This window comes from Takifugu flavidus, chromosome 2 (assembly GCF_003711565.1).
Source record: "Takifugu flavidus isolate HTHZ2018 chromosome 2, ASM371156v2, whole genome shotgun sequence".
Taxonomy (NCBI): domain Eukaryota; kingdom Metazoa; phylum Chordata; class Actinopteri; order Tetraodontiformes; family Tetraodontidae; genus Takifugu; species Takifugu flavidus.
Window position 1 is genome coordinate 8,078,508 of NC_079521.1, and position 27,505 is coordinate 8,106,012.

General features: G+C 44.9%; 2 protein-coding genes across 4 annotated transcripts; one reads left to right on the forward strand and one right to left on the reverse strand.

Moving 5' to 3' along the window:
* The first annotated feature begins 2,534 nt into the window (after positions 1-2,534).
* Positions 2,535-21,427, forward strand: rec114 (REC114 meiotic recombination protein). Of its 2 annotated transcripts, XM_057025479.1 has the most exons (7): positions 2,535-2,908; positions 3,448-3,537; positions 5,387-5,470; positions 5,697-5,867; positions 6,575-6,649; positions 6,784-6,978; positions 21,225-21,427. In XM_057025479.1, the coding sequence occupies exons 1-6, from the start codon at positions 2,825-2,827 to the stop codon at positions 6,946-6,948; spliced, it is 669 nt and encodes a 222-aa protein (XP_056881459.1). In that variant the 5' UTR covers positions 2,535-2,824; the 3' UTR covers positions 6,949-6,978; positions 21,225-21,427. The 2 variants fall into 2 exon arrangements, with proteins under 2 accessions (XP_056881459.1, XP_056881458.1); XM_057025478.1 differs by lacking the exon at positions 21,225-21,427 and having other exon boundaries at positions 2,549-2,908; positions 6,784-7,472.
* nptnb (neuroplastin b) lies at positions 7,137-27,426 on the reverse strand. 2 transcript variants are annotated; one of them, XM_057025464.1, is made up of 9 exons: positions 26,903-27,426; positions 18,681-19,028; positions 15,357-15,528; positions 14,184-14,278; positions 11,913-12,046; positions 11,534-11,807; positions 8,521-8,542; positions 8,345-8,401; positions 7,137-8,241 (listed from the first exon to the last, which is right to left on the reverse strand). In XM_057025464.1, the coding sequence occupies exons 1-9, from the start codon at positions 26,976-26,978 to the stop codon at positions 8,238-8,240; spliced, it is 1,182 nt and encodes a 393-aa protein (XP_056881444.1). In that variant the 5' UTR covers positions 26,979-27,426; the 3' UTR covers positions 7,137-8,237. The 2 variants fall into 2 exon arrangements, with proteins under 2 accessions (XP_056881444.1, XP_056881443.1); XM_057025463.1 differs by having other exon boundaries at positions 8,328-8,401; positions 26,903-27,421.
* Between the last annotated feature and the right edge of the window lie 79 nt (positions 27,427-27,505).

Consider the following 27,505-nt stretch of genomic DNA (forward strand, 5'->3'; position numbering starts at 1 on the left):
TAGCCTGAGGGAGTCGATTCATGCGTCGGCTCAGGAACCCAAGTCCTTGAGGGGGGTTGGATACTCTTCTATGCTGGAGTTGCTCAGGGTGAGAGACGGAGAGCGGAGGTGGGCTTTTTGCTTGCCCCCAGACTCTCTAGTTCGACGTTGGGGTTCTCGCGTTCGAGCGAAAGGGTTGCTTCCCTGCGCCTTCGGGTCGGGGAACGGGTTTTAACGGTTGTTTGTGCGTATGCACCAAACAATATCTCAGAGTACCCGCCCTTTTTGGAGGATCTAGGACGGATGCTGGACAGTGTCCCAACTGGGAACTCCATTGTGCTGCTGGGAGACTTCAACGCTTACGTGGGCAACAACAGCGTGACCTGGAAAGGCGTGATTGAGAGGAACGGTCTGCCCGATCAGAACCAGAGTGGTGTTCAGTTATTGGACGTCTGTGCTAGTCGCAGTTTGGCCATAACTAACACCATGTTCGAACATAAGGTTGTTCATCGGTGCTCTTGGCACCATGACAGCCTGGGCTGTAGGTCAACGATTGAATTTATAGTCGTGTCAGCTGATCTGCGGCCATATGTTTTGGACACTCGGGTGAAGAGAGGAGCAGAGCTGTCAACTGATCACTACCTGGTGGTAAGTTGGATCAGGTGGGAGGGGCACCGCGTGGACCTGGCAGGCCCAAACACTTAGTGAGGGTCTGTTGGGAACGCTTGGTGGAGGAACCCGTCAGGCTGGTCTTCAACTCCCACCTCCGACAGAGCTTTGATCGTGTTCCGAGGGCGGTAGGGGACATTGAGTCTGAATGGGCCATGTTCTGCTCCGCCATTGTCGAGGCGGCTGTCGCGAGCTGTGGCTGCAAGCCCACTGGTGCTGGTCGTGGCGGTAATCCCCGTACCCGATGGTGGACACCAGAGGTGAGGGGAGCCGTCAAGCTGAAGAAAGAGGCCTACAGGTCATGGCTGGTCTGTGGGTCTCCGGAAGCAGCTGACCGGTACAGGTTGGCTAAGCGGGTTGCGGCCGCGACAGTTGCGGAGGCAAAAACTCAGGCATGGGAGGAGTTCGGTGAGGCTATGGAGGAAGACTTTCGGTCTGCTCCGAGAAGATTCTGGCAAACTGTCCGGCGCCTTAGGGGCGGCAGGCGGCAACTCGCCCACACCGTGTTAGGTGTGCGTGGGGAGCTGCTGACGTCTCCTGGGGCAATTATCTGGCGGTGGAAGGAATACTTCCAGGAGCTCCTCAATCCTACCAACACGTATCCTCAAGGTGGAACAGAGTCGGATGACCAGGAGGTGGACCATCCAATTTCCGGAGCGGAAGTTGCCGAGGTAGTGAAACAGCTGCCCTGTGGCGGAGCTCCGGGAGCGAATGAGATCCGCCCGGGGTATCTTAAGGCTCTGGATGTTGTAGGGCTGTCCTGGTTGACACGCCTCTGCAACATTGCGTGGACATCGGGGGCAGTGCCCTTGGACTGGCAGACCAAGGTGGTGGTCCCTATTTTTAAGAGTGGGGACCAGAGGGTGTGTTCCAACTATAGGGGGATCACACTCCTCAGCCTCCTTGGGAAAGTCTATGCCAGGGTGCTGGAAAAGAGGATTAGACTGATAGTCGAACCTCTGATCGAGGAGGAACAATGAGGGTTTCGCCCCGGTCGTGGAACCATGGATCACCTTTTTACCCTTGCTGGGGTGCTTGAGGGGAGTTGGGAGTTTGCCCAACCAGTCCACATGTGTTTTGTGGATTTGGAAAAGGCTTATGACCGGCTCCCCAGGAGCATCCTGTGGGGGGTGCTCCGGGAGTATGGGGTGGAAGGTCCCTTGATAAGGGCCGTCCAGTCCACGTACCAAAGGAGCAGGAGTTTGGTCCGGATAGCCGGTTGTAAGTCGGACTCGTTCCCAGTGAGGGTTGGACTCCGCCAGGGCTCCCCTTTGTCACCGGTTCTGTTCATAACTTTTATAGACAGAATTTCTAGGTGCAGCCGGGGAGTGGAGGGTGTCGAGTTCGGTGGGCGGAAGATCTCGTCGCTGCTTTTTGCGCATGACATAGTTCTTCTGGCACCATCGAACAGGGACCTCCAACAAATGCTGGGACGGTTCGCGACCGAGTGTGAAGCGGCAGGGATGCGGATCAGCACCTCCAAGTCAGAGTCCATGGTCCTCGCTCGGAAAAAGGTAGAGTGCCTTCTCCGGGTTGGGGAGGAGGTCCTGCCCCAGGTGGAGGAGTTCAAGTATCTCGGGATCGTGGCCGGCCCAGGACTAGGTGGAGAGATTACATCTCTCGCCTGGCTTGGGAGCGACTGGGGATTCCCCGGAAGAGCTGATGGAAGTGGCCAGGGAGAGGGCTGTCTGGGCATCCCTCCTAAAGCTGCTGCCCCCGCGACCCGGATCCGGATAAGCGGCAGAAAACGAAACGAAACAAGTCGATTCATGATTTAAGTAGCAGAACATGTATAATGTGGGCAAATAAAGATGAACCACATCTACATACATATCTGGAAGAGCAATACTAGTACTCCGAAATAGACACTTTTAACAATTTTATGAAAATATGACATGTATGATCCAGATTAAATGATCCAACTATCGCAACGCTGGCAAATACATAATAAATAAAAGTTGTCTGCGATGATGCAGAAACAACTTTATCTTTGACTCTAATAATTTAAATAGACATCTTATTTGAATTTTGCAACCTACTTTTTGAATGTTGTTGTACAGTATTGCGGATAATCAGGAATCCCTCCACCATCAAAAACAGCCTAAAACCAGATAGGTGTCTCAATCCTTGAGTTCCCGCATAATCTGTGTCTAGAGAAGCTTTCAAGTAAATAGAAATGACCACCAAGAATACTTGGAAACTCAAACGTTATGGCCGATTCATTTCAGACTCGGACGTGAAAGGATCGACGTCCTGGAAGGTATGAACACACACACACACACACCCACACACACACACACGCACACGCTAGCTAGCATTAGCATGCATCGTTTTGATAATTATTTAATAGATGAGAAAAGTTCTGTAAGTAGCCCATAAGCATTATATTATAGCTCAACAGGCGACTTATAACAAGTTCCCATGTATAATTATATATATTTAAGTAGCGTAAACTAGGACAAACTTGCTAATTGCTCACACTTGTGTGTATGTGTCTGCTTCGAGTATGTCATAACTGTATTTTGGATAATTAATATTAAGTACAATTTAAGTACTAGTAATCCAATCCATAACAACATTGACATGACAGCAGCTTTCAATATTCACTTTTCATTTTATAAGGTGCATTAATGGTTTTAACTCCCTTACAAGTACAAATGAACTGTAGAATAAGCTAACCAATACATACATACATACATACATACATTTAGTAAATAAATGAATTTCCAACCTCAGCGCAGTTTAACCAGTGTATTAGACACACTGTAAAGTGTATTAATGATCTACTTTCTTTAACAGGTTTATGAGAAACATGAGAAAAAGCCAGAACTTCTTATCACTATTGTTGAAGCTGGATACTTGTTGGTATTGCAAGGAAAGGAATGCTTGGTAAGGAAACTGAGTTCTTCTCCTTTAAAAATTATTATTATTATTATTATTAGTATTAGTATTATTAGTATTAGTATTATTATTGTTCTCTCTGATCATTAAGAAGAAACTATTGTGAAGAGACAGAGAGAGATGTGATGATACAGTTATTTGCATTAAATTGTTTAAATACCAAAAGGTTCTTCTTATGTAGATCAGCATATTTCAGAATATTTAATTGTTGTCATCTAATTTTATGCAGGAAATCTTGCAGTGTTGCTTCTGCCAGTCGCTCTATATTGCTGCAAAATTTTCAATTAATGCTTCAGTTTAACAGATATATAATGGGCCTACATTTGCATGAATTAGCAGAAAATGTAAGGATTTAATCATGGTGGAAAATTTAGTGGGTTTTGCTAAATGTATTTTTCCATTTATGAACCTTTTGAGTTCAATTTAAATATCATTTTAAGAAAATTATTGGCAAATACTCTTTAGACAATTTAAATTGGTTTTGACCATCCATTTAAATGCTTTGACTTAATTTGTATTCTTTATAAATGGGCCAAAATGAACTTCAAATATATTTTACTTTTCATAATTCAGTTAGTTGCTAATGTTGGCACAGCACACTGAAACATCTTAATTAATAAAAGTGGGCCATGGGTTGCAAAGTAAGTACTTCTTCTTGTCAACTTCAGCAAAGAGCATTTTTCATGCTGGTGCTCTTGTCCGTAGGAGTTCAGCAGTGCAGAAGCCTCGATTAGACGGCGAAAGTACAACAAAATGTTCACCCCCTGCATTAAACGCAACATCAAATTTTAGGGTCTACTCAGTGTGTCATTGAGTTGTAGAGGGTGACATGGCTGCAGCATCGTGCCGAGCCAGACAGGTATTCAGGTCAGACCGCAGTGAGCTTTCACACAGGATGACAGACTGCTCCATTAAAGACTGCTGCAGAGGCATGGAGGGGCCAGGATGTTCTGGAGGAAAGTTTTACATTTGTTTTGTGCTGTGGGAAGACAGTTGAGGTGTTATTTAGGAGGTTCCTTTAAAAATGTCAATTTAACAAGTCCTACAGCGTCTCTTACAGTCAAGATTGTCTCTGGGACATTAATAGAAACCCAGAGCATGGCCAGGGAGAACTCTTGAGCTGGTCCAGGCTCATATGGGGGGGTGGATCTGCCTGTATCCATCCTGTAAAAGGGGGGATGAGGAGAGGGGAAGGGCAGAAAGGGGAGAGAAAGAAACAAATATAAATGCCACGTGATTGTACGTGAAGTCTTTGTACTCGGTTGATTGACCACAACCGATCAGAGCTCCTCTAGTGTTGGTCGCCATCTCAGGGATTCATTCATCGGCGTTATTCTTTCACCCTTTGGTCCAGAGTGCTGGTCTAAAATCTCTCTGACATTTTTTAAAATGCTTAGGGGGCCTTCAGTATGAGGCAATATATATTTTCAAGGCACTTTTTAACTATTGTATTTCAAAAAGCACATTTGTTCACTTGAACGAATCTGCCAAAGGTGTCTGTGATCAATATTTAAGCTAGAGTTGAACTGGGAACACCTCCTGTTACTGGCTCAGTGCAGGTGATGTATCAGAAGCGGTGAGTCTGAAGCACTTTCTATAACCTAGCTAGATTAAACTGTTACATTTGTGACGTTTAATCACAGCAAAGATTATCAGAAACTTTAAAGCTGAGGTAACTGAGTAAACAGAGACCCCTGCAGACATTTGAAGGTAATTGTTTCTCAAGTTTGATATAAACTGTAATCATCTCTGCTATTTTTAAAAACATTTTCCATGGGTTAAATCGTAACAGCGCTGTGTTCTTGCTGCTCACATCCCAGTCTGGTTCTTCTCCCAGGATACCATACCTCTGCTCTGTGTCGCCGATGCTCTCAAAGTCCACCAGAAATTGGATAACCTGATGTTTCGTTTCACCCTGAAGGTGAGTATTTTTCTCCAAAAGCATTGTAAAAGTGCTGGGAAATAACAGTAACCATATTAACGGCCGACTTTATATGTTTCTGGTAGTGGAGCTCGACGCATTTAACATATTTAACATAATCAAATAAGGGCGTTATTTTAATTGATGTGTTCAGAACAATCAGACGGGTTTCATTGACACAAATGGGCCATTAAAAGAGAATTAATGCGCGTGCGGTTTCCTGCAGGGAGAGGGACGCATGGTGAGGATGCAGTTTGATGGACGCAGCAGGGCAGAGGCTCTACAGGAGTGCTCGTCTGCTGTGGAAAAACTGAGGGAGTACACAACTGTCAGTCAGGACGACGCTCTGCAGGCTGCAAATCAATCTCCTGCTGATGCGTCTGCTCCAGCGACACAGGTTGGCCAATTTTGCAGTTTAGTATATAAAAAATGAGAACACAACAGCAAACATTGTGTTCTAATCAGAGTGTGCTGATTGTTTTTAGGAAAAATAAGCAGTGTGACTTATAGAAATGGGAAGAATTTTGCACAAAAATATGCGGATTGATGTGTTGTTTTTTTTAAAAGTCTGATTACTGCTTGATTAAATAACAGTATTGAGATGAGTCTTTGACCTGAGTGGCTTCAGGCTTTTCACTAGATGGTGCTATTCACAGTCTGTGTGACTGGAAGCAGGACGAAAGTAGATTAAAACGTTCAACCACACAACAGAAAATAGGACAGAAAAACTGTAAAGCTGCAAAATAAATTCAACCATACATGCTGACTTGCTTTTAAATGCATAGAAAACCTAATATTACACCTATACTGCTAAATAGAGTACTCGTAGAGGATTGGTGCATATTTATATGCACTCGTACATGAGCAAAAATGAATAAAGAATTGTGTTTGACCAGAAGCGCTGAAAGAGGGTTTGAACGTGTGACCGTGAGTGAGAGAGGGGGACAGTGAAGGGATTCATAGTGAGGAAGATGAAGGGGCTTTGATTGGTGGATGCCATTCAATTAGTAATGAACACGCCACTGACTGGCTGCGTAACCCCTTTGTGCCGTGGCATGTTTCTGATCTCTCCTTTATTGTTTATATATTGCAACTGCTCTGCAGACGAGGCAGAAACAGGAAGTGAGGGCTGACCCCCAAGCTGTCCAAGGGAAAATAACCATGGAGCAGCTAACCCAGGTATCAGTCTTCATAAGGGAATAAATACCCATGCCAGGGTTGTTTTCACTACAGAGTATGATGTAGCGCTGCAGTATAGCATCTCATATGACAGCAGAGGTTCACTCTGGCTTATATCCACCTTCCCTTCACAGCATTTTTTAGGAGAGACTGTTGTGAGGCTGCCTGAAGTGTACCGCCATAGTTATTTCACTCAAGGTGACTTGGAGCTCATTCTGCGCATCTGCCTGCTGGATCCCAGCTTCCCCGCCTTTGTGGAGAAAGTGGAGACTGAGCTGAGGAAACTGCTGGAGGAGTGAGAGAACAACAGCTGAAGGCAGAAAAGCCAAGTCAGTTGCTAAGCTTTACTCTTTTTTTTCTTTTCTTTTTACTTAAACATTTCTCGTGGGCCGTGCCTGGCGGTGGTGGGAGAGCGTTTTTGCGCCGCGCGTTCTCTGAAATGTTGTTGGTAAATGTTCCGCGGTTTGTCAAAGGATTTCAAAGACGCTTTCAAAGTTTCAAAGTTTTTATTCAGAAAAGAAAAATATCGGTCTCACTCAAATGTTTGATCGTGGCTATATACTCTGGTCCCTCTGCTCCCACCTTAACGCAGGGCCATTGCCACCGCAGCACACAGGGATACGTTTGTATTGAAATGGGAGTCATGCAGCTACAGCAGTGAAATTTGCTATGCCAGTTTCCAAGTGATCCCACATTATTAAAGCTTCACTCATTAAAACAAACTGTTCTCCATATATCTATTTAAGAATACATATTGCATAGGATTATAGCCATGCTATCCATTTAAACAGAGAGATTAGAAAATAAAAATCAACAAATTAAATTGGGAAATATAAAAAAAAATATTATTATTTTTTATTTTTAACATATTTCCTATCATTTGAACACTCATACTTCAACATATACAAGACTCCTAAGTTACTCTGGAAAGAAATGAAAATAATACACATATACTTTTTTTTCCCTTAAATAGTTAAACACACACAGTAGTCTTTTTTTAAATGTAATCACTCTCAGATTTTAATACTGCCAGATACCGAAGCCCTTGCTTCACATTTAGCTTCTGTTAAAAGTGGATTTCTCGTCACAAAATCAACCATAGTTAAATGACCATGATATGCTGTACAAATCTTCAAGAATAAAACTAACTATAAGGATGACTCCATAAAAAACATAGGTCATTTTTAGATGCAAAAAAAGCCACACGAGGGATAACCACAGAAATTGTCTATTCTGAGTATCCTATTGCGTAATTATCTTGCATGCATTGTACATGATATGTAATACAAAAGGGATCGCCTCATTTGAGGGTATGATGAAATCAATAAAGGAGACACCAACAGTACATTAAAAATGTTTACACCTTTGAGGGTGGATTTAGTCGATATTCTTCATCCTGGAATCTCCGTGTAAGACTGAATAAGGCATGCTTAAGACAGCCATTATGTTCTTTTTGTTGCCAGTGTTACGCTGATATTGTTTCTCATCAAATGAGACAAGATGTGCTTTTTTGTCGTTGCCCCATACTGCCCAGTCCCGCATCCACCTCTGACACCGTTACGTAATCGTGAAAATCAGTTCAGTCATCTCATCTGTGGAGAGACGAAAATCAAGAGAAGGCGTGACTACGGATAATCCGCACAGTAAGCTCTATATTTGGCCGCTTGTCCCGTCTTACCTGAGTGAATTGCTTACTTTGTATTCCTCTGGCGAATGTTTTTGTCCTTGTGGTTGTTTGTTGAATTTGTTTTCCTTGAAAAGAAGCAGGTACGACTTAGTGACCTTAAGGTAACTGCATTTATAATAATTGCGGTTTCCAGCGCTGCGGTACGAACGGCAGGTCCAAACCGAAGAAATATTCGGGTACTTACATTTGTCCAACTGGTTCATCGTCTTTAAAATGGGAAGAAAGGAGGAGAAAAGAAAACAGAGTCAATCAGGAGACAATGAAGATGCGGGAACAGTGACATTTACTGACGACGCAGCCAAGAGCTCAAGAAAAGTCGTGCACGGGCGTTGTGTTGAGAAGCTTTGTGTCCCGTTGATTCACAGGAGATCCAGGTACAATTAAAGCCTCAGGACCTGGCTCAGTGGGCCTCTAGTCATGATAGGCTGTCTCAAACATTAACGTCTTTGACTCTGAGGATTGCAGCCTCAACCTGGAAGGCCAGCGGAACCTCCTGGGGTTTCTGCTCATTTCAGACTGCGTATATGTGCAGGAGGGTTACAGACGGCTCACTTGAAGTCATCTTTTCATTACACTTGCAATTTCATAGCAATTGTGAAAGAGCTCGGTACCCGGGTGGGAGAGTGTGACTGACTTGGCAGGGCTCCCCCTCCCCCCCCAGTATCGACAGTTTTGTTTGGTTATTTTTAATCAGTTCCCGGTGATTAAAGCCAGTAGTCACATCTGAGAGCAATGGCTGTAAACAGTTGCTTTTATGTGATATTACAGTAATTCTTTTGGGGGTGAAATGGTGGTTCGGTGTTACACAGATAGAAATGTGTCAACAGGTAAGGAGCTTGTCACAGCGAGATATGGTTCATGCAGCTTTAAGTCAGAGATAAGCAGCATTAGCAGCATTCCATGGCATTAATGTGGAGCAGATTATGCCCAAAAATGTGCTTCTGGAGTCAGTTGGAGGATGTCTGCGTATACATTCCACTCCTCACGCCATAAAAACTATGTTTACTACAACAGTTGTTACAAGCTATGTCCCCGAATTGATACTATTTCAATTGAATCTACAGTTTATTTTATGTGATCATAATATTGGGTTGGAATTTTAAAATTCCCTTCGTTAAAATGCCTCTGTAAAACCTAGAATACTGGCAACTTGTTTTGAGTGGTGGCAGAAAGGGCAGATCCCGCCTGTCGAAATAGAAAAGTGTTCAAAATGCAGCTAAGCCATCAGGAGAGCAGAATTCATAATGCAGGCAGGCAGAGGCCAAAACCTTTGGGAATACAGGATGCTAAAAGGAGATTTGAGCGAGGCTGTGCATCACGAGCCTGGAGTCCTAGTTCCTGATTTGAATGGCATAAACACGGAGTATTTAATCCACCTTAATCGCTTCATTTTTCTGGTAGATGAAACTAAACTAGAGGACATGAACAGAGCTTACTTGAGCTGTGCTTCGTGTGTGTGTGTGTGGGGGGGGGTTGCATCACGGGTAGCTACACAGTTATTTAACAGGTACTAAAGACATCTTAAACAACTGTAAATATAGGTAAAGATTTACTACACGCACTGAATGTCATTCACAGCTTCGGTTAAAAGAGAAGCAGCAGGCTAACTGACAAATCGTTTCTTGAGGAGGAGGCCGCTTCGATGTTGTGAGGTAGCTACAAATGGCATATTTTCGGCAATATAGACCATTAGGATAGGTTCAGATCGATTAAAAATAGGTGAAAGGGATGGAAAAATGTCAGCGTCTTGAGGGGGCGACAGCTGAGCAGTGTTGCGGCCCTCAGTGCACGTCTTCGTCACAATTTAATTGATTCATTTTTGTATTTTTCCCTCCTTTTCCCTATAAACATACAGTGTGTTTGTCCAGAAATGCCTCAGCTGGATCTTCTAAAAGACTCAGTAACTGAGCATATATAGTCCAACAGAAATTATATAGTTTTCTTTTCCCGTATTAAATCAAACAAGGGTAACTCACAAAAACAAATTTCATTTCAAAATTAAAGCACAAGAATATTGTTTGGTCATTATAGAAAAAGTTAAAATTAAAAAAAAAACCATTACTGCAAATGAAAACTTTGTGAACAGTTTTATGTCTGTTTTTCACATCATGAACGCCAGTGGATTGATTTGGTATTTGTTCCCATATCCAATCCCCCATCGTGATGTTCTGTAGACAGGAGATGCTTGGCTGAACATTTAGTGGGTTTTATTGACTATTAGCTGGGGTCATATTTAAGCACTGGAGAGTTTATCCTCCAGTATTGATTAAGCTTTTCACTCTGCTGCTTTCCTGTTCTCATATTTTACCTCCTGTGGCCTTCTGCATAGACCTTAGCCCCCGCTCCCTTTTCTAAAACCATCCTTTCAGGTGATCTGTCTTTATAACATTCAGAACTGTGGGAACAGTTTTGAAGACTTAAGTGGTGCGTTCAAATTCTCTTTATTATTACGTGCAGGTTAATGTCAGAAGTGCTGAGAAGTTACATGATGTCGACAGAACGTGCGCAAAAGCATGCTTTGGATTTATACACAAGGTTAAAGGACATCCACAACCTTCAACTAACGCCGTGAAAATAAACCTTTTGAGTCTATTTTTCCTTGGAAAGTAGAATGAATGCGGAGTTGAGTGAAAGTACACAGTTTACTTTGATATGTTACAGCTACGTGCTGCTAACAGCCCTAAACTTACCTCTCCCATAAGTACAGTCAACTCTTAATGAGGCCACACTGTTGTTCACGTCATGTGTAAAGGTCAGATTTGCATGCTTCGCCGAAGTCAACGCGCTGTTTGAGGTCCTAAAAGACACGTACGTCCTTTGGCAGTCAGCCACTCCAGATCAACTCAGAGTGAACACAACCTTCTGCTTTAATAGTGAAGCAGCATGGGTAAAATTTTGTGTACCCTTGGATGGCACGCGCTCTTCTGCTGATGCTATTTGACCTTACAGGCTGTCCTTTTGAAAAGGGTATTCTCTGCACTTTCTAAAATGCCTTGTGACAGTTCAAAGCAACCTTTACTGATTTAATATCATCAAAAGTGAAGATTGCTCTGTACCCAGGCCCATCATGTAGGTAAGAAATTATTGCAGTATAGTTCATAGATCAGAATAATTTGTCAGTTTCTGGAGGTTTTCTATCAACTGGTTTCATCTTTGTTAGATATTGATATTTGGCAAGAGAAGGAAGCTTTTCTTACCATCAATGATGTCATCCGGCGTCTTGCGTTTCTCGTACACAACGATGATAACGACTAGGATTATAACCTCTGCGAGCACACCCAGGAAAGGCCAGAGTGGCGCCAGGTGGCTCCGCACTCGAAGTATAGTGATCACCGCGGTGTTTCCTATGGCGTTGGTGGCGTTGCATTCATATTTCCCCGGATCGGTGGTTATATCCAGGTTGATGATGTTGAGCTCTGTGTAGTTTTCTCTGCTGGAGATGAAGAAGCGTCCGGTGGAATTGTCGATGTCCTGCAACACAACGACCATTTCTCAATGTTAATAGCGTCCGACGCGGAGCAGCTGCGCGGCCTACTCTCGGTCGTACTGTAGCTGCGGGTCTGCTTCCGCATGTACCGTGTAGGAGGTGCCGTCCACCTTGCGCCAGGTCCAGGTAGGGTGCGGGTAACCCACAGACTTGCAGTAGAGCATTGCATTTTCCCCCTCGTTTTTGTTCTCGCTCCGCTTGTGGCCGGTGACGTCCGGCTTTGCTGCGAAGGTAAAAACAAAACAGAAAGACTTGTCGGCCGTGTTGTTGGGGGAAGGCGTTCAAAAATGGTTTTACTCCTCCCAGGAGGCTTGATGAAGAGAAGCACAATTATCTCTTTGCTGGAAGATGACAATGCTTTTGTCTCAAACTGTTGTCTCATAGGCAGCTGCATGGGTGCCTGTAGAACTGCAGTGGACAAATAAATCGAATAGAACAAAGAGCAGGAAAGCATAGGAATGTGGCATACAGAATTGTTCTGAAAAGATCCAAATATTTGAATAGAACATAAGGAGGTCATGGAGGCGGAGGGACGGTATTATTCGAGAGCCAGATGTTCCCATTCAAAACAATTCCACAGTGAATAAACATCACTTTTGATTTTGAGCCAAACGGGTGTGAATCAGCTGCGGCGGATGAGACGACGCTAACGCTGCTACATCGTTATGATGATGAAGAATTCCCACACACACTGTCAAACACTTAAGAGCAGAAGAGAGCTTTCCCAGAGGTGAGAACGCGCCACGCAGGAAGATGCGTTCCCTGCTTTCCCGCTAAGCATCAAATTCACAATAAATCCTTCCCTGCAATTAAGCAGGATAAGGGAGAAGCCTGGTGTGAGCATTTTTCAGCTGCACACGGATAACCGGGCAGGAGGGCTCCAAGCTCTTTGGTGACATCACCCCCGCTCTAATTATGGCGCGCACGTGCTCGCTGATCGGGGGAGTGGCCAATCTCTTCAGCGTCTAGCCCCGACCGTATTATGTCGGCGACTGTCGAGACAGAGACAACCCTCGGAGTGGCGCTAAACAGGCAGAAATATCCACTTCACACCCCTGTGTAAGAAGTCTGTGACGTGTCTGTGTACTAGTGAGAAGTGAAGTGGCACATTTATGTGAGAAGGCAAAGCTGCCAAAGAATAGTTAAAAAAAGACCCAGCTAATTATTATCTCATGAGATGACAAAGACCTGCTGAATGTTTTCCTTAGTTGGGTTTTGTGTTCTGCCATCATGTCACTAATTTACATTTTAGGGTTAGCAGAGGTTGTCGGTTAGCTTGTTAGTGTTCTGACATGGAGTCGAGCTCAGCGCAGCGTTTCTCAAATTTCCGCACAAGGTAGCAAAAATTTGTCCGTGGCGTGCTTAGCAGCACAGACAATAAACCGCACTGCTGCCACAGAGAGATGGCTGCGACCGGATTCAGAGCCTTAATCCTACAACATCACAGAAGCCTCCATCTGTTGCCTCTGAGCCCAGTCCTGCAAGGATGAGTCTGCCAAGGACACTGTAGGCGAGGGATCTCGTTGAACTGCTGCCAGAATGTTGGCTAGCATAACAGTGTTACCTGGGTCACGAAAGACCTCCCAACACCTCCAGAACGCAATTAAAGCTGAGATCATTTAGAAGCAGCAAATATACCTGCTCTTAAAACTGAATCATTTCCTTTTTTTCCCCCAAGTCCTCATTTCTTTGTTCAGTCCTCTTTAAAGAACAATAGCAGATCACCAAATCAGGAAAAAGACTCTGTCCAGGGGACACATGGCGAGCTTCACAGGCCTGCAGTCTTGTGATGGCGGAGACACTTCACTTTGAAAGGCGATGAGTCCCATCATCTCACAATCGGTGAAAGCAGAAGACAGGCAGTCATCACCCATTACGCAATCAGGCCGCGCTTTAAGACAGCTGCGGCATAAGAGACGGGGCGTGCTCAGTATGTGCCACAGCCGCGCCGCGGTAAATTGGCTTTAACACTGCACACAGGCGAGCTTCTCTACAACAGCCTTCCACTTGCCCTTTCTCAGAGGAGAATCCTTATTTGAGTTGATGGCTTTACTACACGCAGCATTCCCTCGGTCGGCCAGCTGTTCTCCGCCTTTTTTTCCCTCACATCGCGCCGTCCCTGCGTCACGACCAACGCTAACAGTCACGTTTTCATTTCAAACCTGTCCCAGGGGTTGTGTTCGCATGTGCGCGCTCTGTCCATTTTGTTAGACCAAGAGTGACAGCAGCCTCCGGATTCCACCCCGTCATCAGCGCCACTCAGGATGAATTTAAACAGCCGACCAGGAGGGTCTTCACGCGGCTTTAGGGATACACGTGCGTCACAAAGGTCCAGTTGTGACGCATCAGGCTGAACTTACCTTTTACTTCTATTGTGGCATTTGCATTCGGCGCCATGTCAAACGTGTACACGCACATGTACTCCCCAGAGTCATCCGCCCGCGGTTTATTGATTCTGCGACAAAAAGAAAAGAAATACACTCGTGTATATCGTCAACTTTAACTTACTGGTCAGTTGACTCATGAGCAGTCAAGAAAATAAAGTCATCTGTTTTGGGTTTGCAGTCATTAGTTTGGACTGCAACTGTGAAAGCTTGGGGGGGGGGGCTGACTAAGCCAGGGGAGGGACACATTTTGGCATTATGCTGTTAGATTAGAGAAGAGCAGCCCTGGATTCTGCAGGGGAGGGCATTTTAGCTAATCTCCACAGTATCACTGATGTAATGTGACAAGGAGTGACCAATTGGTCTTATCTTGTGGCTAGGAAGAGTCAGTGGGATGTCTACGGGGGCGACATTAGCTTTGTGCTCCAGTGGTCATACTGTCTGACAGCAGGAACTAACAGCCAGTTGGTTGTTGGGCTCAGATGTTTATTCCTGTTAAATAAGCATAGGTTGTGTTCAGCACTTAGGTTAGGAGACACTTTAATCCAGAGAAATTTGCATGAATTTGCTTTAGGTTTGTTTTTAAATGAGGGCATCTATATTGATTTCCCAAGTTCCAAACAGATGTCATTTTGAAATGTGATGTGAATGTGCAAGTACAGCTGGATGCCGCTTCTGTCAAAAATAGATCCTCCTCCGTGGTTCTAGAACTAACCCCATACATATGGAAATAAAATTGCCAGACAGGAAAGTTGCCCATCAGCCCCCAGCCTCCACAGCCTAAGTGCCCCTGGTAAAACTTTGGGTCGATATTGGTGCTCCGAGCACCATCAAACTGGTGCAGTATCGCCCTTATTTTACATTAGAAAGGGCAAAAAGAGAGCTGCAGCCAGGGATCCTCACAGCAAATAGCACGGTAAACCATGGTGAAGTTCACTGTTGATGCAATCTGCTCCTCTGAGTCTGTGCAAATGTGCACAAAGCTTCAGCACTGGTCTGACCCATTTATGATCAGCACAATACCTCCCTCTCAGAACACATCCTGCTCCTCACCATGTGTTATTTTCTCTACGGCCGCATGATCAAACTAGGAATTGTATTCACTCTGTGCTGCTGGAAGCGTGCATTGTTCTGGGAGCTGCTGGTCACCTGTACGACGTGTTCCTCCGCTCCGTCCGTGTGTTGGAGATCTCCCGTCCGTTTTTCATCCAGAAGCTCTCTCTGTGAGGAGTTTGGGATGTGGCGAGGTCACACAGAAGAGTGACGGGTTTTAGAGCGCCATCAGCCAGGATGATCTGATCGGACGGATTGATCTTTGGCTCTGCAAGACAGAGACAGTCAAACCTCATCACAGAACCGGGGCTCACGACGACTTAAATGCTTCCACCCATGTTTGAGTAGCTGTAGGCTGTATGCTGTTTTTACATCATCTGTGTGGGAGTATAAAGTGGAGATGTGCTCACAAACAAATCAACAATGAAACAAAACATGAAGCGCATTTATATTTCCACTGCAATGGGGCTTAAATGCTGTTTATTGAATGTTGAACGTCTCCTTGCAGACTGAATGTAGCTGTAGCACTAGATGTAGCATCTTGGGACAGTAGCTAATGATGAGGCTGTCAGAAATGCCCCCCCCTCACCCCTGCAAGCTTTGTTACAGCTGCGACTAATGTTACCCAAGCAAAAATTCATACGGATGCTTTTGCCATTTTTCACTCGTCTCTGCATTAGCCGCGTCTTAACCGCTAATCACACCGGTTGCTAAACAGTGTCAGGGTCGATTTCTCAAGGACGTTCAGGGAAGCTGGAGATGTCATTCGAGAGGAGATGAGGGAGCCTCCTCTGCTGTGCCCCTCCTCCATCCCCTCCTCTTCCTCTAGGGCGGGCCAACCATGGCAACGACAGAGCCCCCCCCCCGAGGGGAGGAGCAGAAAGGAGAGGCATCATAATCCTACCACTGGCTTCCGCAAGACCAGTCAAAAAAAGAGGGACGACAGGGCAAAGGAGGACAAACGGAGACTAGCAAGCGACTTGCAATTCAGTATAGTCAATAGCTGAGGGGATATCTCTCCCCTCCCCCCACATTCCCAACTCTTCCTCCCTCTCTCTCTCTATCTCTCTCTTCGCTGTCACAGACGACCACATGTGCTATTAATAGTATCTTAGAGACATGCACACACAACATGAGGTATATAAATTAACATTTTGAAAATATGCCATGGTGGTCCACAGGCAATTTAACCAGAAGGTTGTTTGTAGGACACCTCATCCAAATGTCTGTTTAAAACAAAAATCTGGTAAACGCTGGTGGTCGTCTCATTGAGCAAATGTTGCTAGGACCAAGTAAATATGTGGTCTGGTCTTTCTGCAGGCCGTTTTAAAATGATGTAAAGGATAGTGATAGATTTTAAGTGAATGTCAGGTGGGACTAATGAATAATGCATTCAGATTGGCTGCAGGGTGGTAAGGGGCCGTGCATGGTCTGGGGATTTAGGGGACCGCTGTATTATTGTTGAAAAATGGCCTCATTTCATGATGTCACAAAACACAGTCAAAATCTACAAACACCCTTTCTTAAACTTAAAGTTACACATATGGACCAGGATGCGCCACAAGAGCAGAGGCTGTCTGTCAACACTAAGCCAGCGGAGGGTGATTGACGTGCCATATTTGCCATCAATTTTCCATTAACTGCCAGTTATTCCTAAGGAAGGTTACAGCTGCCTCATGGCAAGAAGGCTCTAGGTTTCCTTTCTAGGTGGAGTTTATATGCTCTCCCTGCTCCTGTGTGGGTTTTGCATGGAATTATTCCATTAATCCTAAAACAAGCACATCAATTTAAGACTCAGGAAGTTGCCTGTAGGTGTAAATCAAAGATTTTATTTTGAGGAGCACCTATGTCGCGCATCTTTATATGTGGAATGATGTTGTTCTAATGAAATTGCGTCAGTGGGGTGAAATATTAACTTATTCATTCTTTATGCTAGGCTGCTAAGCTAATTTCTTAGAATTCTTAACAATTTTCTTCAAAAAAAAATACAATTCCCTGGAAAAGAAAACACTGATTTGTTGCGTTTCATGCTTTGGCCGCAGCGTTGCTTTATCTGCATACAGGAAGCACATAACATAGATGTAGCTTCAGTCGAGTTTATGAACGCATGCATGCTTATTGGATCATTCAACACATGTTTAAAAGTAGTGCAAGTAGACAGAGATTAGCGGGTGACATTCACAAAAATAAACAAAGCAAAAGATCAAACCAGACCACTTCTGCCTGGTCCTCAACTACAAACTATACATTTATATGACAGAGCTTCATGTATAGCCAGTAATATACATGTAAAAAGACATTACATGCATATGCGGAGAACATAAACGTCTCAGTAATGACAGAATATATTTATTGACGACTTAAGTTTCCCAAAGGAACAGGAAACTAGGAAATGTGACAATTGCACAGCTGCTGCCCTCCACACTGCCTTTAATTGTTTAAACTGCATCAGCCTTCCACCTAATCAAATAATCCTCTCAGAGAAATCAAAATGTATTAGTCCAATCAGAGGAGCCACTATGGCTCGCGCTCTCCCCAGAAAGCGCCGCTGCGACTAATAAACATTCCACATCTCCTCCTGCTTCAGTGGTCAAAGCAGCGAAGCATGCTGGGAGTGGAAGAGTCTGCTCCAAACGCAGTTTCTTTTGTCTTTCTAGTGCAGATAGTTTACGGATATAATGTCATTACTGATTCACAGTCCCACACCTAAAGGTTACAGAGCACATGCAAGTCTGGTTTGTGGAGAAGGGGGAGATCTTTGTCTCATGACGAATGAGACACTCAAGGCTCTCACTTGCTCTCCTCTTTACTGGGTTAAAGCATAAAATTTGAAAGTTCGCCTTGATCAGGAGGACGTCAGCTGCAGGGATCATCCTTGAAAAGAAGATTCAGATCCCTCCTTTTTCCCATTTGCACTGTGCCCGGTCAAATCAAAGCGCAATTACTTCAAAGTGCGATGGGCTTCCCCTGCATTTGACAGGAAGGCTTTGAAGTAAATTGTCGGGTGCGTGAAGTTAGAGTAGAAACGAAGGAAATTAAGAGAGACGTGATGGTTAGAATTTGGTAAATGGAACGTAAGTTAGTGAAAACCAAAGTTGTGGTGTAGGAAAAGGATGGAAATGTGGACCGGGACAGGGCAGCGCTTGGGAAGAGGCGGGCAGTTGACCAAGTTCTCTTTAAGATTTATCGACATCCATCCAACCAGCACACAAAATGCAAATACCAGCATGAACGGCTCAAAAAAAAAACCCAAACCAATCAATTCTTCTTAAAAGTTAATATTAATATCAGTCTAGATTACACGTTGATTTTCATTTTTCCTGACCAGTAGTAAGTGAGAGGTCTTGAGGGGAATTGGAGTGGCTGGGACGGGTAACTGGTGCTTCACCACCTAGGGATGACAGGACATAGACCACTCACTCTGTAGGACCGAAATGGTGGCCTGGGCACGGATCCAGGTGATGGCGGGGTTTTGTCGGAGGTCATTGCGTCTGGGGTCGTTGCTGGCCCGACACTCATAGGTCCCAGAGTCCTCCAGCGTGAGCAGCTTGATGCTCAGCACACTGACCCCATTGGTGCCGTAGGCTAAGTCGATGGATACCCGGCGCTTGCGGGCTCCGTCCCATAGCTGCTTGAAAGAGTCAGCCCGGTTGATCTCGGCGTACCACCACTGGATCTCCGGAGTTGGGTTGCCCACCACTTCGCAGTACAGCTCAAAGGTGTCCCCCGTGAGCTTAGTCTCAGACATCGGCGACTTCACAAACCCAGCTGGAGAAGAAGAGGGAGCAGGAGAGAGAAAGGTAGAAAGGTATGAAGAAGGAAATCAAACAGGATCAGACTACAAGAGAAGATGATTAAAACCAAATCAGTGAGAGGAAACCTGTCGCATCATTGCTAGGTGAAAAAAAGGAGCTTAGCCTCAGCTCAGGCTAACATCTGTCAGGCAAGCTAACATTCACTGTCTCTGATTACTAGTGGACTATTAGAATACTGGATTTTTGCTTTTCCTTAAGTCTTTATTTCACAATAACCTTCAATCAGTCAATCATTATTTAAATAGCGTCTGTTACAATCATTATTGTCTTCAGGCGCTTTCCAGAATCCCAGGACCTGACCCCCAACAAGCCACAGTGGTAAGGAAAAACTGCCCTTTAACAGGAAGAAACCTGGAGCAGGACCAGGCTCACCTTGAATGTATCTTCTCTGTTTATGATCATGTGCCACTGTAAACTTTAGTTACAGTTTATGTGATGCAGATTTTACTTGAAAATATGATTTAAAAACTCTGCGGTTTCACCACTGAACTCATTTTCATTTTCCCAGTATTTTGGAGACATTTCCTCTGAGGTTTGATCCTCCTTTCTGAGCATTTGAGTCATCCCCGTTTCCAGATGGTTTGATTTTAAAGTCAAACTTTATTCATTCATTTGACAGAGGCTAAGCTCTGTGGAAATTCCAGCAGAACCTACATACTTTTTACAGTGTGAGGACTTGGGAAGCTGAGCTAATATCATGTTATACATCTGTCCCTACATAAAATGAATGTAGGGGTCAACAGTGTCATATACGGCTTAGCAATGTTAACAATAAATGACTTTGGCTTATCTTGTGGCCTTTGTGTCTTTTCCCACTGAGAATCAAATATTGGAATGAGAACCTTTGTTTTTTTTTACATTTTGATCAACAAAGGTTGTCAAAGTAGATTCATTCTAGAGCCATTTCCAACGCACATAAATTAACAGGTAGCCCTGCTGTCAGTGTTTCACATTGTTAACACGTTGACACTCTCAGTCACACCTCCAGACAATGTAGAGTCGACTGTTCCAATAACCCGCATGTGGCACCGCTGCGGCAGAAATCTACAAGATCCCTGCGCAAAAGAATCAGATTTACCTACAGATGCATGGAAATATCAATAGCTTTGGATCAACATAGCATATGCAGACAAGATCAGCGATTGTTCAGAATGTTCCAATGCGCAACGATACCTTTATATTACAATGATTTTAAAGTACATTTGCAAAGACCGATATACTTTAATGAATCAATATGTGTTGTATATGCAGTATATTTGTACGTATGGATCCAAACCAGAGCATAAGATAGTTCAGCCAGCTTCCATGTTAGATATAACTGTCAATTAATGGACATACTGGAGTCAAATGTTAAAGATACAATAGAAGTACATAATTGTGTTTTGTAACTAACCTACCACCCGAGCATCCACCCACAGCACTGATACATCCCACGAAAGCACTTTCATTTTGCAGTCGCAGATATGCTACTCTCTATTTAGTCCCTGATTGGACAGGAAGGAAAGCAAACTTGCGGAGGAACTCATAAATATAAGGCCTGTATCAACATCATTAGCACAGCTGCACATGATGCTGATACCTTGTACCTGATGCATTACCCCCGTTTCACATCAGTAGTTAGCCCGCGATGCAATTTCAGCCATAATGAAACTCATCCTATGACAAATCACCTGAAGCACAGACCCAGCCCAACGGGGAGGGGGGCTGTTTTAACGCTGCCCTCAATGGTTGGAGAGGAAATGAAGGAAGAGCCTGTGGTCTCCGGAGTGTTGGAATCTGTGTTGTGGCTAAACACAGCCGTTTACAGGCCTGCTGCAGTCTTTAGAAGCACCACCAGCACGGGAACAGATGATGGAACACTAAGTAGGAGGTATGAATGGATGTAGCGGGGGAGGGGGATACATTATCAGAATCCCAGGTTTTGATTTTTTCTTCTTTAATTTCAATAAGCAAATTAAGGCACAGCATGATATTTGGTGCTGCTTCTTTTGTCTGTGATAATAATGAGCGTGCGTTTCTTTTCTGGTGGAAACATCTGGGCAGCAGAAGCAGATCATCCACACCCAGAGGCTGAATCCAGGGAGTAATGACTAGACTGTTGCAGCCGCATTCTCATCTGACTGAAGATCCACTTGTGTTTGCTTCACAGAAGCTGCCATCGACGCAGAAGTCTTATCAATTTTGGAGGAGGATGAAATTTGAATCAGCCGACCTCTCGTTAAAATCAGGGTCACTAAGAAGGAGGAATAAATACTCGGACAAAAAGGGGATTAGCCTTTGTGTCATTCAAGCACGAATCCTTAAGTAGCAGCGAAAACAAAACCAGGCCCTGTCGTGTCACGTTTGTGGGCTTTAAACAGCGGAGCAGGACACTTCTGAATCAAAATTAACCATGTTTGGGCAAGATGACGGTCTGGAAGAGAGAGGTCGACCCGAGGAAAAACCAGAAACAGTCCCTGCCCTCAAACAAACCAGCTGCGTTTTAAGAGAACAATGTAACAAAGGAGACATTATTCGGGTTAATAACTAGTTCACTGGGGTAATAACGTGAGCGGTGGATCATTTTCTCATCATCTGGCGTCCATGAGAAGATAATACAGGTTAAAGGCAAATTTCACTGGCTTAATTTTTCACAGCCGGAGGCTACGTCCACTTCTTTTACACAGTCTGAACAAAACACAAAGCGGCTGTCAGTAGTAATTCATTTCAAAGACATGCTGGGAGAAGAGAACTGACAACCGGAGGAGCAATAGATGGCACTATCTCAGCAGCTTACTGACCAATGCCTCATCTTTATGCATGACCACATCTATGAATGTACATCTATATAATATTGACTGATGTGGACCCGAGGAGCCTTTCAATTCTCAGCGCGTCCTGTGTTTTGTAGCTTTTCCAGGAAATTAGCAAAAAATAAAATAAAATGAATCACTACGTTTATAACTGGAACAGGATTCAATTTTCCCGGTCACGATTCAGTAAGATTTCAATTTGAACTTTTCGGCTTTTTGTTCCTTTTCGGCTTTTGTCTGTTCTGCTGCGATATCGCGCCAGGCGTGGTGACGAATCAAAATCGTGACACCCCAGCTTTTGACTGATTCTTCCCACGAGCTGCACTTGTGCGTGTCAAGGTCACGTGACGTCACAAAGAGGCCAAGCCAAAATCTCTGGTCCAACAATTGCAGCCTGCTGCACATATTGTAAAGGCTTAAATCTGCCCTCTTGAGCAGGTAAATGTCAAATAACAAGGAGTCCAACATCTGAGGCATGCCAAATATGCCAGGGTTCTGTAAGTAGCTCTGTGCCAGGCTACATGGATGTCATGGTCATTACAGCCTACATGCCGCACTGATGTAGATAGGGAAGATTTCTCCCCTGAGGATCAGCAACAAGCCACATTCCACCGCCATGCTGCCTGAGAGTGAGTCAGCTGCCTTCCTACAACGCGTCAACAACCCACAACAGACTGTGTTCAGCGCCCTCCCGCCCTCCGGGTCAGCGGTGTGTTTGTCTGTGCTTACAGTTTTGTTGTACCTGCGAGAGAGAGACGGATAGGACAGAGTAAGTGAGGATTGTTTTAACGCTAGCACGCCGTTGACATGGGAAGGAGAGGGGAACTAGCTATCAGTGGGTAGCGCCAAAAATAATCATATAATAATCATGAGGGAGGAACTCATCGATTTTTAATGGTGTAAAAATAGGCATACACACCCCGTGCTCTGCTGACATAAATGAAATTAGGATTATGTGGACATCGGTGCATTCACATTCTGTCTGTTCTTGGTGACACTTGCACCGTATGAGTGCCGTCCACGTGCACGTCCTGTCTGTTATATTTCATTTAATGCTGTAAGGCTCCATCCAAGCAGGCATGTATCGTTTGGATGTCGGCTTATTACCGAAGCACGCGGCGTGTTCGACACAGCGCCGATGCTTTCACGGGCTTTTTACACTTTTCGTTCTGTACACACAACAGGTAAACAGCGAGCCTCGTTCCTGAAAAATCAATCTTAGAGGTCAAATGGTATTTCTGCAACAAGCCTGGAGAACGCTGAGATAAAAACGCTGTTTGGCAGCAGAAAAACAGCCAGTTTGCGGCTGAATTTTTAAGCCAGTTTGACGAGTAAATCGGTCTAAACGCTTCTTTGGGTCGACTGTATCAGCCAAGGACCGAGGTTACGCGGATGCACCACATGTTTAACCCATGCAGGTGTTTTGGTTGTGGTCCTACATGGCAGCTTAGCAGCTAACGCTTCTACAATCTCTTAAAGTTAATGTCTAGTTTGTAAGGAAATAATAATTCCAAGAGCGTTTAGTGCAATTTGTATCTTTGTGTGAAACATTGCATGCGGCTGTATTATTCTGAGAACAGCTGTGATGAGGTACAGCCCTCTCGTTGTTGTCTTCACCTACTCAATCACATCAGTCATTAGCTCCATTAAAGTCACTGCTGCGCAGCAGAAATGCTGCCACTATTTGCAAAAGCTGAATGGGCCAAACTGTTTCCATATTATCGCAACACTGGAGCCCGTCTTTCAGATCACAGCAAAGAGGCAACGGTTTAATGAGATTTAAATCCCAATAACCCCTCTGCTGGGTAGAAATGTTCTAATCCCTTCCTCTAATCACCACCAAAGAGCGCTTCCCGTTTCTTTTTCCGAGGTCAGAACAAGTGAAATCAAATGAAGTGACGTAAAACCACAAAACTGAGTGGAGAGGTGCATCATGGGGCAGAAGGTAGAGCTTCAGCGGTTCTAAAAATAGAACAACCACATCTCTGGGAGAGTCTTTGCCACGCTAATTGTTTTCTGTCGGGTTGATGATGAATCCTATCCCCCGCCCTCCCACGTATACATAGCAACGGCCACGCCGTCAGGTATGAATGAAGATAATAGAGTATTCTCTGTCTGAGCCACCTCTGCAGCACATTTAGCCACAGTGGGTTCACCAGAGCAGCCAGTATAGCAGGGCTGAGGCTAAATTGGGAAACTTCCAGCTGTGAGTGTGTGGAGCAACACGCAGCATGCACGCTCAGCAAAAGCCTTTCCTGCACAAATGACTATTAAAGGATAATTGCTCAACTTATGGTGCGGTAGACTTTATACTTCCACAATCAGTGCAGTCCGGATCAAATTTCACAGGAATGACTCAGTGGAAGCGCTGGCTTCGGTCCTCCGGCATATTTTTCCCGACTCACCGGTGCACCTTTGTCCAGGGCCTGGGAGAAATGCGATCCCGGGCGCAGTGCTGCATGACGTCGGCTTATTGATCGAACTGTGCAAAGCTGTAAAATTTCAAAATCCGATACCGCTGCGGGTTGAATGACCGTGCAGAAGGAACATGAAAACATCACACGTGGTAATCCAATCACATGCAATATAAGGCACACGCCTTCACACTGCAATAGTAAGAGAGTGATCTGGACTCCAACCGTCCTCCCCTAAAGGAAATCGCACCCAGCAGCATCCCAAATACGCAAAACGGATTCTGATTCTGGATTTAGCCCATAAATAATAGATGGAATTTGAGCTGCATTTACTCTGTGTGGCTGCGTCCAAATTTAGCCCTGAAATAGTAACTGAAAATAGGCCAGTGTCCAGATTTCCCCCCCAAAAAAATGGACACGGCTTCACTTTAAGGCCCGTTATAATGAAGGCATCAGCTCATATTTATACATTGTAGGCAGGACACAGAGTTGTGGCAACACAAGCCGGCTATACGATTCAAACGGGTGGGTTATATAAGCACAGATTTCCTCGGGTCAGCCCCTGCTACCTTTTCAGAAGATTTTTTTTTTTCGTGCATAATCACATCGCCGCTTAAACAGTTCGCAGCCGCCTTGCAAGTCTCAGGAAAGGCTGTAACAGCTGTGCACGAGGCGGCCGTCCATTAACAGTTAATGAATTCACTTTCACAAAAGGACCTTAAAGCCACAGTTCTCGGCGCTGCATCTCGCTGGTAAAAATAGAAACAAGGCAGAACGGACGGATGCTATTTACAGCGCTCGGAATATCTGTCGCAGAAAGTGGCCACCTATGGTGGGCCTGCTTCCCCTTCCATGTGAGGGAATAATGACGCGAATTCCCTCGGCCTGGCAGATCCAGTGATTACATCTCTCGCACTTATAATTATTATTCCCCCCACGCTACTGCATGAACTGTTTGAAATGAGGAGAAAATCTGGGATTGCGTAAGAAGCCGCGCATCGATTGCCCTTAATCTGAACTGTGAAAGAAAAATGAAATGGCTTTTCAGTGCAGCCGATGCCAGCAAATACCCAGATCTGGCCTAAGGAGTTGGGCATTTCCTACCTAGCAAAGCTTTTATGAATGATGTCTCCGTTTTGGATAAGAATGAGAAGTCCCAGATGTTTGGAATAACTGAGGGAGCAGCGGTCCGTCTCACCACTGACCCCGGGCAGTAGTTCCGCCTTGCTAGGCCTCAGCTATTGTGCGCACATGCACACAGGAAGTGAATGGTACGCCTTTGTTGTGGCTTTATGATACAGTCGGATTATTTTCTATTTGGCTTTTCCAGCTAGTAAGATCAGAGAAGAGTTGACTGTGCACACATCCGTCAAGCACCTCTGAGAAATAAATCAAAAGATTTTTTTTGGGGGGGGGTTCTTATTACATTGTATATTGCTTCCTTAGTTGCACAGTGTTTGTTTGCATGTGGCACAAAACTATCAAGCGATGTCCCAGTTTTCCTACAACACCTTTGATTATTGCTGAAATCATTCTGACCGATAAAAAAAGAAATCATTACCAACCGCGATTGGAGTGACTATAACCCCTCCAATCACCAAATTATCCTAACTTTAGCCGAGCAGGCGTCCAGGTACACCACGGAAAGGACAAAGTGGACATTAAAATGATGAGTATTCTCCACTTATCTCTGCCGTTGGTGATATTGATTTGTCGGCAACAGGGCCTTGACGCGCCTTGGTCTTAAATGATGTAATAAAGGCAGCGGTCATATTGTCAGCAAGTGTGGTTCTGTGCACGTACTGAAGGTCTTCACAGTCATGCCAGATTTTCCTACTGAGGTCACGTCCCAAATAATGACAATCCATCAGAATTTGAAACCAGACGTGAACTTTGAATTCCTCTTTTTTTCCCCTCAGAATATTTATAGAAATATGCATTTGATGCCCGGACGGGCACAAAGGAGACACTATTGTATTTTAGGGGATTTTATTTTGCAGGAAACTGCAGTCTGATCCAGTTGGCCAGGAGAGAAAGATCCAGTTAAGCTGGCAGGAAATGTGGTAGAATAGTGGAGTAGAACTGGATGCAGAGAGCCAGCCGCTGTGATACAGATGGAGCCAGTGTTTGTTGTGTTTACGGCACAGCACACGCACCGGGAGAGACTTCAGACTTTGTTTGCCTTGATAACATGAGATCATTGTGCGGGTTAATCTTGCCGGGCACATTCTGGCGGCCAGTCCCTTCTGCTGGAGCAGTGCGCGATTGCATTTCTATGCACACCTTCTCACACCTCATTCCATGATGGCACAACCTCAGCAACACCACTTAATGTGTTTTTGTTCTGCAGCTTTTACTGCACGGTTAGTGGCAGCCCATAACCACGACAGACGCACCTTAAATGACATTAAATAACCTTGTAAATGTGTCCCCGTCACGCGTGTGAGGTCAGATATTGAGTCGGATCTGGAAGACCTCTAACTCTGGCCTTGCTGAGATGGCTGAAACTGCAGGAGCATTAAGACAGAAATCCTCTCTAAGAACATTTCACTCGGCTGCCTTCACACAAGCCGGGTCACTTTTACCGCGGTGTTTACAAACGCTCACATCTGCTTTCTTACCGTTTTGCGCCCAGATGAAAGGCAGCATCAAGTTCCCCAGGAGGACCGTCGCCAGCATCACTGCGTTCGGATGCATCGTCGGGGATTGATGAAGAGTACCAGGGTCTCGGTCGGACGAATGTGGGAGGAGAGATCGTGTTTTAATCACGAGATCTAGATAGATGGGCCCAGCATAGCACCTGGCTCTCAAAGCCAACAGACAGTCGCGGACGAAAGAGGAAAAATGCTGACAGACGTCTCTCCCGATCTAAAGACCTTTCGGGAACATCGACGGGTGAAGGGTCTGGGACGAGGCCAGCGGCTCAGGGATGCCGATGAGCGGCCATAGGCGGCGGAGAAGCCTCGCTGGATTGCGGATGGGAACTCTGTAGATGTCAGGAAGATTGTCCACGGTGGAGTTGGGAAGATTCAAAGATGCGCAGACCGATGCGCATTTGCGCTCCTTCGCGATCTCGCTCCGGCGATTAAAATAAATAAAAAAGTATTGGTCAAATTAAAATCCTCCTGCGGCGACACAACACAAGTACGGACCGAAAAAAAAGAGGGACAGATGCTGGCAGAACTCCAGCAGCAACGACAAGCTGCGCGTTCCCTGTGCGCTCA